The 12,933-nt window shown below is 54.9% G+C and overlaps 3 protein-coding genes and 1 non-coding gene across 4 annotated transcripts; 2 read left to right on the top strand and 2 right to left on the bottom strand.

The window, feature by feature from the left end:
• Nucleotides 1-414: 414 nt before the first annotated feature.
• GLRG_09598 (major facilitator superfamily transporter) lies at nucleotides 415-2,175 on the top strand (the record flags this gene model as incomplete). The annotated part of the gene is made up of 6 exons (XM_008100283.1): nucleotides 415-939; nucleotides 993-1,053; nucleotides 1,103-1,341; nucleotides 1,406-1,802; nucleotides 1,872-2,003; nucleotides 2,066-2,175. 6 exons carry the CDS (start codon nucleotides 415-417, stop codon nucleotides 2,173-2,175), a joined length of 1,464 nt encoding a protein of 487 aa, XP_008098474.1.
• A 2,603-nt stretch (nucleotides 2,176-4,778) lies between these two features.
• Nucleotides 4,779-6,578, top strand: GLRG_09597 (flavoprotein; the record flags this gene model as incomplete). The annotated part of the gene is made up of 1 exon (XM_008100282.1): nucleotides 4,779-6,578. The coding sequence occupies one exon, from the start codon at nucleotides 4,779-4,781 to the stop codon at nucleotides 6,576-6,578; it is 1,800 nt and encodes a 599-aa protein (XP_008098473.1).
• A 320-nt stretch (nucleotides 6,579-6,898) lies between these two features.
• GLRG_09596 (uncharacterized protein) lies at nucleotides 6,899-8,071 on the bottom strand (the record flags this gene model as incomplete). The annotated part of the gene is made up of 1 exon (XM_008100281.1): nucleotides 6,899-8,071. One exon carries the CDS (start codon nucleotides 8,069-8,071, stop codon nucleotides 6,899-6,901), a length of 1,173 nt encoding a protein of 390 aa, XP_008098472.1.
• A 2,507-nt stretch (nucleotides 8,072-10,578) lies between these two features.
• On the bottom strand, nucleotides 10,579-10,660 carry GLRG_13238. The gene has a single exon. It is a non-coding gene; the product is annotated as a tRNA-Ser (tRNA).
• Nucleotides 10,661-12,933: the final 2,273 nt, after the last annotated feature.

The raw sequence follows: 12,933 nt of genomic DNA, 5'->3' as shown, positions 1-12,933 counted from the left end.
TCGGCATCATGCGAATCCTGCCGAGCATATTCGTCACGATTCAACCCCACAGGCCTCCTTTCCCACTAGTGGGATGATAACCGACCTTGTTTCCCTAGTCGGCGTCTTGTGGAGTTGCCGACTCGTCCTTCGAGTTGTCAGCCACTGGATCAGCATATCAGTCGCGTTTCCGTCACAGATTCGGGCCGGTCTTGACGAAAGGCGCCGTGCATGGCCCACTTAACGGAACATTTGAGTCACAGGAGAAAATTGGAATAATGGAAGAGATTTCGCCTCCCGAAGGATGCCTCCGAACGGCGGAGCTCCCGCGACTATATACACTCGGGGAACTTCTTGGGTTACGGTCCGGTTTGAAAATGTTCCAGCGTAGAAACTTGCTTCTCTCCATCTCTGTTCAATCAGAGAGACTCCAAGATGGGTTCGCCGAGCGCCGAAACTCCGGCCCACGCACCTCCAGCCAATGTCCCTCGGTTCATGAGTGCCGATCCGTCCTCCGGCCCCGTTCCGGCTGCTCCTGCCCCTCCGCGGCCTGCGGCCATTGACGATGTGGTGATGGAGATGCCCACATGGCGTAAGTGGGTCATCCTCTCCGTTGTCTGCTGGATGGCCCTGCCCGTCATCTTCTCCGGAAGCTCCATCTTGTCGGCGACGAACGAAGTCGCTGCCGACTTTGACATATCAACGCATGCCATTACCACGGCCAACGCCGGTGTCTTCATAGCCCAGGCCATGTCTGCGCTGATCTGGCTGCCGATGAGCGACATCCTTGGCCGAAGGACGACGTATCTGGTTGCCAACACTCTGTTGAGCCTATGCTCGATTGGCTCGGCGTTGTCCAACAACTTTGCCTGTTTCACGGCGATCTGGATCGTTGGGGGGACGACGGGTCCGTTCTTCCTTGTCGCAGGGCAGACGATCCTGGCCGACATTTTCGATCCCGTAAGTCGGGCCTTGGAGCGTAATATCTGAGACATCTCTGACAATTTGGACAGACAAATCGCGGAACCGCTGTCGGCTTCTTCTTAGGCAGCTGCGTCGGAGCAAACACGCTAGGTGAGTGGCAACTTGTAACCCGATCCTGCATCTATCTAACACGACCTAGCTCCACTGACCGGAGGTGTGATTGTAAGCTTCACTTCGTGGAGGGTGATCTACGGGGTTCAAGCGGGAATGGCTTTTGTCGGTCTGATCATGGCCTTCTTCTTCGTGCCGAAAGCTAGCGAGCTAGCCAAACACCGGGTTGAAGAAAAGACCCCTGTGCGGTCCGTTGGTGAACTTTGCCGTGCTTTCAACCCGAGGGGGGTTTTCCGCCTGTTCAAATACCCCAACGTCCTCGCCGCCGTATGTTGCCCTCTTCGTTGTGCACTTCAACCATGACTTGCACGTATTCTAATCCAATGCGTAGAACCTTGCGTGTGGACTTCTGGGCTTCAACCAGTACGGCCTACTTAGCTCCATCAGGCGTGTCATCAACCCGCGCTTCAACCTCACTTCCCCCCTCATCAGTGGTCTTTTTTACTTGGCCCCGGGCGCAGGCTTCTTGGTGGGCAGTACCATCGGTGGCCGAGTATCCGACTATACCGTGAAACGGTACATTCGCAAGCGAAACGGACTCAGGCTTCCACAAGACAGGTTGAACAGCAGCCTCCCGGCCATCTTCATCGTTCTTCCAGCCGGCACACTAATCTTCGGGTGGAGCTTGCAAAAAGAAGTTGGCGGAGTGGCGTTGCCAGTCATAAGCTCCTTCTTCCAGGGCCTTGGGCTCATGTGGTCTTTCAGTGGTCTTAATACGTACTCTGCTGGTGAGTCTTCCTTTTTTTTGCACATGCTTCTATTTTCTATGAACAGCCATCTAAACACCACCCCTGCAGAGGCACTCCCCAAACACAGAACAGCCGTTATCAGCAGTAAGTATGTCGTTCAGTACATTTTTGGCGCTAGTAGTATTGGTGGCGCCGTACCAATGATTGATGCCATAGGAGTAGGATGGTCATTCACGATAAGTAAGCGTCCCTCTGTGCCTCAATGCTGATGTTCGCAACGCGTGCTGACTGTGATGGCTTAGCTGCTCTATCGGCCTTGTCGGCCGGGGTGTTGGTGTTGATGATCTCCAAATTTGCATCCAGAGCTCAGAATTGGGTTGAGAAGAGTAACAGCGAAGATTCTGATGACTGATTTCTCATTGGTAGTTAGCGCGGTGCCACGGATACAGGGTTCAGCATCACTAGACTCGCATAGAACATGGCGTTTTGGAGATTTCTACTTCTCTGTAATTACACCACTTGAATTTATTTTCTGAAATAACTAAATATCCATTTATTTGTTCAGTTGAATGCAACGATAACACATAGCTTTGAAAGTGGCCCGACTTCGTCAGCACCAAGGGCTTCACCTTTAGCGTAGAATACTGGACGAGTAACGGACCTTACCACGACTGGCCAAAGCTAGCAGAGAAAGTGGGAGGATGGAGAAGCATCACAGGCCGAGTTCCAAGTACACACGAGTATCTAGCTCGAATATATGCCGAGATGCTTGGTTATCTGTATATCTATGGGTGTAAGGCTTTGCCGCATTACCTGCCCCACTTCAAGTCGACGGTTTGAGATCAGTCCCGTAACGTATCCGAGCGGGAATTATGCTGACAGTTGCAAGGATACTGCAAAGGGAGAAGCAAAGAATAGCGAGGGAAGGCGGCGAAGAAACGACAGTGGGACGATGTCCTCGGGGACAGCTATGTAGAAATTGGAAACTGGCCATGGCGATAATGGCTGTTGTCGTGATAGTGGCTTATGTCAGCCGAGCTTATCTGGATGGGGCAGTACGGAGCACTTAGTGTAGTGTAGTATATCTATCCGTACCTATGTACCGGTAAGGCTCATCTCCCCCTGTCGTTGCGGTAAGGAATGACCGGGGTCTTGCATGACGGCCTCCTGCCGGTACTACCTACATTAGGTACCTAGGTCGAGACGAGTTCACAATTAGGGATACGCAGCGCGGCAGGTAGCAGCCGTACCGGCGGGATCCGGTGCCGATGACACGGAGGACCCTGCGGGGTGGAGGCCGAGACGTGCCAAAGTTAGCGCAGTCCGAGTCGGGAAGGGGCTGGACGGGGTTGCTTGGCGTTGATGTTGAGACGACGCATCACACACAACATCTTGCGGGTGTGCCGTTATGCAGGCAAGGATGTGCTGGCCGTTTTGGAGGGTGGTGGGAGGATGACAGCGGCGCGGGGTGTACGACGATGTCGATATGATGAAGGGGCACAGTGCCAAGGGGTTTAGTGAGGTGATGGCGAGAGATGTGAGACGGGTAAAGGTGGTGGTGGTGTGGTGGTGATGGTGATATGGGATATGCTGTTTAGCTGGAAAGGAGGGAATGTTCCGGATGGCCATGTCTTTTGCTCCTGCTTCATCCAGACCTCCTTCCTCGTGTGTCACACGGAAGAAGCGGTGGTGACGTAGCGGGCGCAGACAGAGTGGGAACCACACCACACCACACCACACGCAGAAGGCGGGGGTGATTAGGTAATGAAGCGTCGGCCAGACCAGCATCTACTGTTTGATTGGCCGCAGCGTCTAACCTTTCTCTCTGTTGTCACATCTGCATTTCCAATCATGGTCCCGCTGCGAATCCAGCACAGCAAATACCCAGTAGTGTACAGTATGATTACTACAACATGGGCTTATAGGTGGTAATTAACAGCAGTGAGGTGTACAGAACAGCGCAGCGTGGCCAAGAACAAGGCAAGGGAAGGTCACGAAAGATTTTGCTGTTGGGCACTTATTACTGTCTTGTCTGTACCCAAGCCCCTTGGGCGGACAAAGTGAGTAGGTACACTACACTGCTACTCCGTACACTACGTCGTACTACTACACTACGCCGTAGTAGGTAGGTACCTTTGCAAGGTATCTTCGCATTCAGGTACATCCCACCACGGATACCTACCTAGGTACATTCGTATCGCCCCTTCTGTCCACGTCCCTTCCCTTTGCCCTATACTCCGTACCCCCTGCAGCACTTTCCCAACTCCTTCGTCCTGCTCCTTCCAATTCTCAGTACACCCTCTCTTGCTTGTTCCCGGCCACCAACAACCAGCACGGTCCCACGCACACGTCGAACCCAAAGGTGGAATTAAGGAACTCGATCCCCCCCCCATGTCATGGTGATGCCACATATTGCGGCCCAGATCCATGTCGTTTTCTTCCCGCCGTCGCCCCCAACCCTTCCTACTGGCTGACCTGGCTTCATAACCCAACACTCGACCGACTACGGAGTACGGATACCGTACGTACCTATCCCGTAAGGCCTTGCGGATGCACCCTCCGGAAATTGTGAGCCCGTCGCTGTTGCACTGCACACACCGCAAACTACCCAGTCCGCAAACATCACAAACACACTACCGCCACTGACGGCCGACAAACCCGTTCTGCATCACCACTGGGATTCGATTCAATACGTACACTACAGTCTTTCCACCATCACCATCCCACCCGCTCTCCTATCGTTACAATATCCTCCTTCCTTCTTCCTCCACCACCGCCATCTGCCGACCGACTTCCACCACCATCTCTCTTCTGGCGACCGAACTGAACCATCTCGAACTCGTCTCTGCCCAATCCAGCCTTCGGTTCCAACAACCCCACCGCTACTACGACTGCTGCCACCTTCCATCTGCCTGATATCGATACGATCCCAAACAGCCCGTACGAACCCGCCGTCCTCGAAACGGCCCCGACCCTCGCCATCTCCCCCTTCGACCGCCACTAGAGCATGCGCCGATGGATCCCCCCGATCCCTTACCGTTGCGCATAACGCGGAGCGCCTCCTCTTCCTCGTCCCTCCACTTCAAGCCTCGCGATCGGAAACTACACCTGCTGGTCGCCGCCAACGGCCCCCGCGACATATCATGGGCCCAGACCCTCGTCGTCCGCCTCTCCAAAAGCTCCGCCATTGAGATGCGCGCCATCGTCGATGACGCAGTCCCCCGCCTCAGCCAAACCGTCATCACCATGCAGAATCGTTCCATGACCTTCCCGCTCGGCCCCTCGCGTGCCGCCTCCGAGGCCGACGTCGATGATGTCGAATTCTACCGCCAGCAGGCCTTTGAGCTCGTTGAGTGGGCCGACCTGCTCGTCCTCGCCCCCATCGACGCCGATAACATGGCCAAGATGATGGTCGGCATCGCCGACACCTTCCTCCTCGAGGTCCTGAGAGGCTGGGACACGGCTAAGAAGATACTGCTCGTTCCCGGCATGAGCACCCATATGTGGGAGAACCCCGCCACCAAGAGGCAGCTCAACAAGATCAACAGCAAGTGGCCTTGGATCCGTGCCATGTCGCCCATCCTGTGGCACTATGACGGCTCCCACAAAAGCCCGAAGCGAATCGTCAACTGGAACGGCTTCAACGACGTGCTTGGCATCATCAAGAACCAGGCCGACCTGCTCGGCCTAGGCCGCGACGTCGACGTCGTCACACACCTCGGCTACCTCGCCTCGGGCGACCCGCGAGTCTACTCGAACCTGCCGCCCGAGATCTGGACCATCATTCTCGACTACGCCGGTGACTGGGAACTCGCCCAGGCCTTGGGCATCTTCACCAACCTGCCCATGCCGCATCCCTGGAAGCTGCAGCCCAGGGACCCCAACAACCCGCTCAAGGTCTACGAGCACGAGCTCGAATGGCTTGTTCTCACCTGCGACTCGACCTCCATCTGCAAAAAGCTCCTCCAGTCCCCACCAACCTTCCACGAACTCCCAGCCCTCGTCATCAAACTCCTCATCCGCTTCTCACTCATTGAAGTGCTCACCTGGATGGAAGCCAACCGACCCGACCTCTTTCAGGCCTTTGACGGCAAAGTCCTCCCGACCAAAGCATCCGCCTACTTTGGCCGCCCAGATGTCCTCGACTACTGGAAGGAGAGTCGGTACTTCCGCGGCCGCCATCAGCAGTGCTACGATGCCGAGGCCCTCGACGGCGCGTCCAAGAACGGCTACGTCCAGGTTCTCGACTGGTGGTGGCGCCGTTCCGGTCTTCCGCTCCGCTTCACCGAAGCAGCGCTCGAGCAGGCCAGCGGCAAGGGCCACCTCCTCGTGCTCGAATGGTGGCGTGACGCCGCCGCCCAGGACGACACCATTGTGCTGAGGCCCGGCAAGTCGCTCTTGTGGGCCGCTCAGCATGGCCAGGTGGATGTCCTCCGATGGTGGATGGCGTCCGGCATCCCCGTTGCCCACGGGGATGGCGTAGCCAAGATTGCCTCGCGCTGGGGCCAGGTCGGCGTCCTTGAGCTCTGGCGGAAACTAAAGGGCGATGACAAGCTTGCATTTGACGGCGAGGTGCTCGTCCAGCCAACCATCCACCAGCACATTGGCGTCCTGGAATGGTGGCGCAAGTTCGCATACGGCGAGCTCGAGGGCATGGAGGGGCGGAAGCAGCGCGTCGAGTACAGGACGTGCGACATTGAAGAAGCGTTGGAGGACAGCATCGGCGACCAGGAGCAGGTGCGCAGGTGGTGGGCCAGCAACGGGCTCAACCTGGGTCTCCGCAATGTCGAGTGGATGAGGCCCAGGTATCTATAGGATACTCGCGAAACTTTTATTACGGGGATGCAGGCGGCATCGCCCGTCAGTAGTCAGCATTACATACGCACGGCGTCGGGTCACTTTTGAGGTTTACATCATCACAGGCAAGAAAAAGTTTGGAGTTTGGCAAAAAGGATCATTTAGGCGTTGGGGAAGCGTGTTCAAGGGAGTCCGGGAATGAACATTACGCATCCAGATTATAGATGAAGGACGACAGGTTATATTGTGATCTCTTTTTATCAAAATCGTCCTTTGGTATCTTGTGCTCGTCAATCGTGATCCTCGAGCTGCTTTTTCCATGCTGACGACATGCATTCTCAGATGACTAGCGGCGCTGCTGCGAACAAGCCCATCACAAGGACCGCTCCTTGGATATTCTTCGCCACGCGCCCGGCGCCTCCATTGGCGAGAGTGCTCGGCGGCGCCAATCCCGTTGTCTGCCCTGTCTGCCCAGTCTCCATCGTGGGCGTTGTGGCCGCCGTGGGCGCCGTCCGGGTAAAGACGGCCGAAGTCGAAGTTGAATCATCATCATCCCCTTCCTCCGACGTCGTCGTCGTTGTTGTCGGCTTCGGCTCGTTTGCAAACGCCGTCGTGGACACGGGATGTGCCGTGGTCGTCGTCCGGGTTGGCCGCGGGCTGGACGACGTCCCGGACCCGTTGTTCTCTCCGCCGTCCCCGCCGCCGCCGCCGCCGCCGCCGTCGCCGTCGGGGTTCCGGCACTTGCGGTTCGCCGCGCACGTCTGCCCCTCGAAGCAGTAAAACGTCTCGCAGCACACCACGCCCTTGGGCATGCACCCGGCACCGCACGGCGCCTGTCCTGTCCCGCACTGGGACTTGGAACCACCGCCGCCCGTTTTGCACTTGCCGTTCGCGGCACATGTCTCCCCGGCGTTGCAGAAGTACGTCGAGCAGCACACCTCGCCGGCCGGCATGCATCCACTCCCGCAGATCACCTTGCCGGACTCGCACTGTCCATCGTCGCCCCCGGCGCCGGAGGGCTTGGCGCAGGTGTCGTCCGCCGCGCACCTCTCCCCGGCGGCGCAGTACCCGCCCGTCGGGCAGCACGCGGTGCCGACCGGGATGCAGAGGCCGTTGCAGAGCACCTTGCCGGCGGCGCACCCCTGCGGCGGGCCCGAGCACGTCTTGCCGGTCTTGCAGCAACCGCCGGCGACGCAGTAGTTGCCCTCCTCGCAGTAGCCGCCGCGGCCGGTGACGCAGCAGGCCCCCGATATGGGGATGCACCTGCCGTCGCACACCTTCTCGAAGGGTGAGCAGAAGACGGTGGAGGAGGAGGACGAGGCGACGGTGCCGAAGGCGAGGATGTGAGAGCCGGCACCGGGGAGGAGCGAGGCGGAGGCCCGCGGCGGGGGAGGGTTCGCGGCGTCGGGGTTCAGGGGCTTCTGGGGCACGTCCTCATCGGCGGCGGCGGCGAGGGTGGGAGCGAAGGGGGCGAGACCGGCCAAGGCGAGGAGGCATGTTGAGGCGAGCATTGTGGATGTCGCCCGCTACGGTCAGAATGGCTCAAGAGGGAGGAGCAGGAGGCCACTTGACATGGACGGGGGCGAAGGAGCCTTGAAGGACCGGTGCATGATGGGCATGATATAGAGACACGTACCGGCGGCCCCTTTGCCCTTGGGGGGATGAGAGGGGGAAGCCATCAATGTGAACAAATGACGGTAGAATGGGGGATTGTGTAGCGTCTAAAACTCACCCGACAAAAGGGGGGGGCCGCCGCCACGTGCAAACGGTCGCGCCATACACTAACGACAGGAACAAAGGGCCAGGCCTGGGGTATAAATAGCTCAAGCACACGGGCTCAAAGGGGCCGTGTTTGTCCCTCAGGTGGAGGATGGGGAAGGATGGGGGACGGCGACGGGGGAAATGGTGGCGTCCAGGGCCGTTATTGCGAAGAATGCAGGGATGTATTGGGGTGTTTGTCGGTTTGTTCACGAGGTCCTATTCGGCTTTACTCCTTTTGTTTGTTCTTCCCGCCCCCTCTACAATCTTTTCCTTTGAGCAAATAGCTAGACAGGCGTGAGAGTCCAAGCTGAATGGGTCGGAGGGAACGGCTCCAGAGACAGTATGGCAGCGAGCTCTGAGATGCGGGCTCTTGGTGCTTCCCCCTATCCCTCGCCGCTAATGGCTCTCTTGGGAGTTTCTCCTTTCCTTAGGGGGAATCTCGGAGATTGGGCGAGTCGGTCTCGTTCGCGGCTAAGCTGACTAGGACTAACCAATATTGCAGGTTGGGGAGATAAGGATGAGGGGGATATCTGGCGCCCGGCTTCGGTCTGGGCTTGGTCGGCCCGGGGGTGATTGCTCGGGAGTGAGGTAAGCTGGCACGCAATGTACTAATCGCGCGATGTTTCACATGTTGGTATAAAGAAACAGTTGTGCCAACAACCCCAAAATGTGACGCCGATAGGATTCGAACCTAACTGACTACAAGTATTCCCATTTGCCACGGGTATGTCTTCGTCCTAGCTTTATCCGGGGGGGGGGAGGGGGGGGGGCAGGGAGCCGACTTGAAGTTATGATGACAGCCACACCCGTTCGCAGCCTTGCCCAATGCATTAAGTTGGCGTAAGAAAGCAAGCCGTTCTAAAGTTCAGGCGGGGGTAGATGGTTCGTCAGTCACACATCCCGATTCGGCGGCCCGCGTCGGCACCGGTACCCAGCAGGGTGAGTCCCAGGGACGTGGGTGGACGAACGAACGGAAAGGAAAGGGTAGACAGACGGTCCGGGGAAAGTGTCGGGTTGTTTGGCAGAGTTCTCGGCCCAGAAGGGCCATTGGTGCGGCCATTGATACCTCTGGGCACGATCCGGCGAATAGAGATGGGCGCGCGCGTGGAAGAAGGGGTCACCAGGCACTTTGCTACCATCATTTCATTCTACTGGTTTCAGATGAATCGATCGATAGATTAGGTTGGTGGGCAAGTCGTTCATCCACATTCCCCGCCAGTCCTCTTTCGGATCTTCAACTGGTGCGTCGGGTCAGCGTGCGGCCCGGGACAGCGTGACACAAGGCTCTCTGTGTCGCAGACGAACCCGTCCCGGTCGTTCATCCCTCCTGTCCGGATGCGGAGGACACTCCCTGGCGCCGCCGCGTTGGTCTTGAGAGGCATGGGAAGCCGTGTCTTGGGTCGGAGACTTGAGACCAACGGGCAGTGACCATGGCTCTGTGACTATAACTGGAAGCAGCATGGGAAGACTGCTCGTGACCTCTGCATGTTCTTATTTGAAATGTGTGCTTGCTTCGAATAAGGTTCTGTCAGTTGGCTGAGAAAGTCTAGGCTACCTGGCCTACGTAGTATCCTATCCGTATTTCTGGATAAGTAGAGGGCTCATGGTGGTTGTCTGAGTATACTAGGTGAACCTTGGCATTGGCCCGTGCCTTTCTATAAGCCTGTTTGTAGTAGTTACTGGTTTATAAAAGCTTGCAATAGCGGCGCCAGCTCCATTCCACTGTCTGTGACGTTTTTGAAACTACACCCCTCTAGTATCAATCAATGAACCGCTACAAGGCGGGCTTGATTGATTGTTACGATTGTACATGTCCAAGTGGAATTGCCCATCTTCTTGTTATTATGTCGTGAAGCTGGAATAGCTTCGTGTGGCTAGTGGGTGGAAGCCGCTACAGATGTGGCGTACCACTCGCACGGACCGCTTTAGATGAGTATCTCTGTCATCTTTCCGGTCCATACGTAGATTCTTAATAGGACAACTACTCTACTCTCAAATTACTAGACGCTACGGTTCATTGCATTTTACATGTCGAGAGGTTACAGCGGCTCAACTGCTTAGGTAAGAAGCCTCGTCTTCTCACGGTCTCGGTGGGGAAGTATTGGGTGACAAAAAGCGTGAGAAATGAGAGTCAAGTTTCCACTTTTTACCTAGCTGAGAAAACACACAATGTGAACATTTCGCCGTCGGTGGGCAAGTGCAACAACGACGACTTTGGTAGCCCTGGTGGAAATATGCTCCAAGATGCAAAAGCATTCGACGTTGGCCTGATTCGAACAGACGCTCCCGAAGGAACAAGATTTCTAGTCTTGCGCATTAGACCACTCTGCCACAACGCCAATGTATCAAGGAACTCCCTTCGTAGCGTGGGTGTTTTCGCGCCGTCTTGGCTTGATGTGCTGGAGCTTTGAGCTGGGTACGGCGTTTAACTCCCCAAATTGTTCACGATACTGATGTCTAGACCACTAGTAATGGTTCTCGCTTTTGAAATAACAGTAATGAAAACACACCAAAGGTACATCCGGACTCCACTTGTGTCTTGGGCCTACTGCATGCAATTGCTTACCGGAATCACCCATCCGTTGATAACTACACTTTTACACTACGGCAGCATCTCAAAAAGTGTTGAGACAGCATGAAAGCTTTCATACTCAGGCACAATCAAGTATGCGTCGTGTCTTGCATCATGTTCAACAAAAAGGAAGGTTTCGTCACGTAGTAGTAAGTCCTGTCATTCTATCAAGAACATCGCCGGTATCGAATAAACAGGTTTAATACCTGAGCGGGAACTTGCGGCTGGCTCGCTGAGACATGATTGACCCCTCTGGAGATAAGTGGGAGAATACCAATCGAAATTCAGATACATGATGTTGAATGTATTATAGACATGCACAGAGAAAGATGACCCAAATGTAAAAGGATCGCTGAATATGATCCTCGGACAAATAACCACCGCTTGACCCGTCCCACTCGGCCCGTCTCGAACTTTATAACATCATCACGAAATGCAATGATGACACCTCAATTGTAGCTGGAGTAGGAGAATTGGCAGATACTCATTTTCGACTGCATTCAAATTCACGTGGAGAGCGGATGTAGGCCCTGAAAGATCATAACTAATTGTTACACGAGAGGAACTAACCTCTTGGGAAACCATCTCAGCACACCTTGCCGATCGTGAGGGGGCGCATCTGGAATTTGTGTCATCCAGTGTAAGAAAAGCCTTTTCTTACTTCAAAACCTGACATCTATAGGTGCTGCTCTATCCTGGGCTAAGGGTGAAAATACAGTCTCCGTTATACTTGTAGTTCGCCTTCCGCACGACGTGGAACTAGAAAATTCTGGACCAGGTTCGCCTGTTGGAAAGTAAGCCACATCGAACGCGGTAAAAGCCGTGGCTCTCATCCTCCAGAATATAAACATAGTCTGGTAACAAACCCCGTGCCAAGAAAGGAGCTCTCGAGGCCCTATTTGGCCGATCATCCTTGCGATTCCTTTCTCACCAACCTCTGACCAATAATCAGTGCACTATTTGACAAGACTGAGGTGATTTATTCACATCGACCCACGGCAATCCCTCAGTGTATATTAAACGGAGACAGATCCACAGAGTCTGTGCGCAGGGCATGCGGCAGGCTGGTCAGTTTCTGTCACCAGGCACTTTGCTACCATCATTGCATTCTATTAATTTCTCCTGGCAGGCGCTGTTAGTCCTGGCTACCAGACTCTGCTCCAGATAGTAACAGCTCGACTCTACAAATAGATATTGCTTTCCGTGAGATATTGAGGTTCAGGTCAATTTGTCACCAGTTACACGGGCTCCCTAGTATTTGATTCTAAGACTTAATAGCACATGTATCTGTATCTCTGATGTAATAGGGCAATTATGAAGCTAAATGACAGCTAGCTATGCCATTCTTAGACTATCAGTCAACAATCTATCTAGCCGTCGTGCACAATATTATTATATTACTCAATATATGTCTGTTTGATTAACGCTTTGAAGCGTTTCCAGTTTGTCAATCTATTGATATGAAGCCACCTGGGCCAAAAGCCCACCAACCATTGGAGAACTTAAGACATGCATCGGCAATGGATGGTGAGAATTTATTTGCCCTTTAGCGTCTTCTCAGTGACGAAGCGCGATTCAGGATGAAGAAGTCGCCATTCCAATGATATCATGCCCCCAAAATCATCGACTTCGATAAATAATATATTCAGGAACTCAACTTTGGACTAACGTCGTAGAAAGACGCGGTATGGGATGATCATGACTAAAAAGGGCATGATGCCCGCCGATATTGCCCCATAGTCTCGCGCACTGCCCACCGTGCCAGGCCCATCTACTGCCGTGCCGTGCTACCCTAGCCAAAGACCAAACTAGTTGCATCATAGTCGAGATTTGAGGGCATGCTGCCCTGTCGAACGGGGTGTTGTCTGAATCGATAACGGTTTACATACCTTCTGCGGCCATGTTTGCAGGGCCCAGCTGCAGTCGTAATTACGTATTCGCTGTGATCAGGAACTTTCGATCCACATGCTACCCGTACATGCAGGGGATAATTGCCTGTGTTATTCTCTGCCACGCTGCCTACCCGCAAGAAGATTACGG

The sequence above is a fragment of the Colletotrichum graminicola genome, assembly GCF_000149035.1.
Source record: "Colletotrichum graminicola M1.001 genomic scaffold supercont1.50, whole genome shotgun sequence".
NCBI lineage: Eukaryota > Fungi > Ascomycota > Sordariomycetes > Glomerellales > Glomerellaceae > Colletotrichum > Colletotrichum graminicola.
Note: the sequence above shows the minus strand (reverse complement) of the source record. Positions and strands in the feature narration are given on the sequence as shown.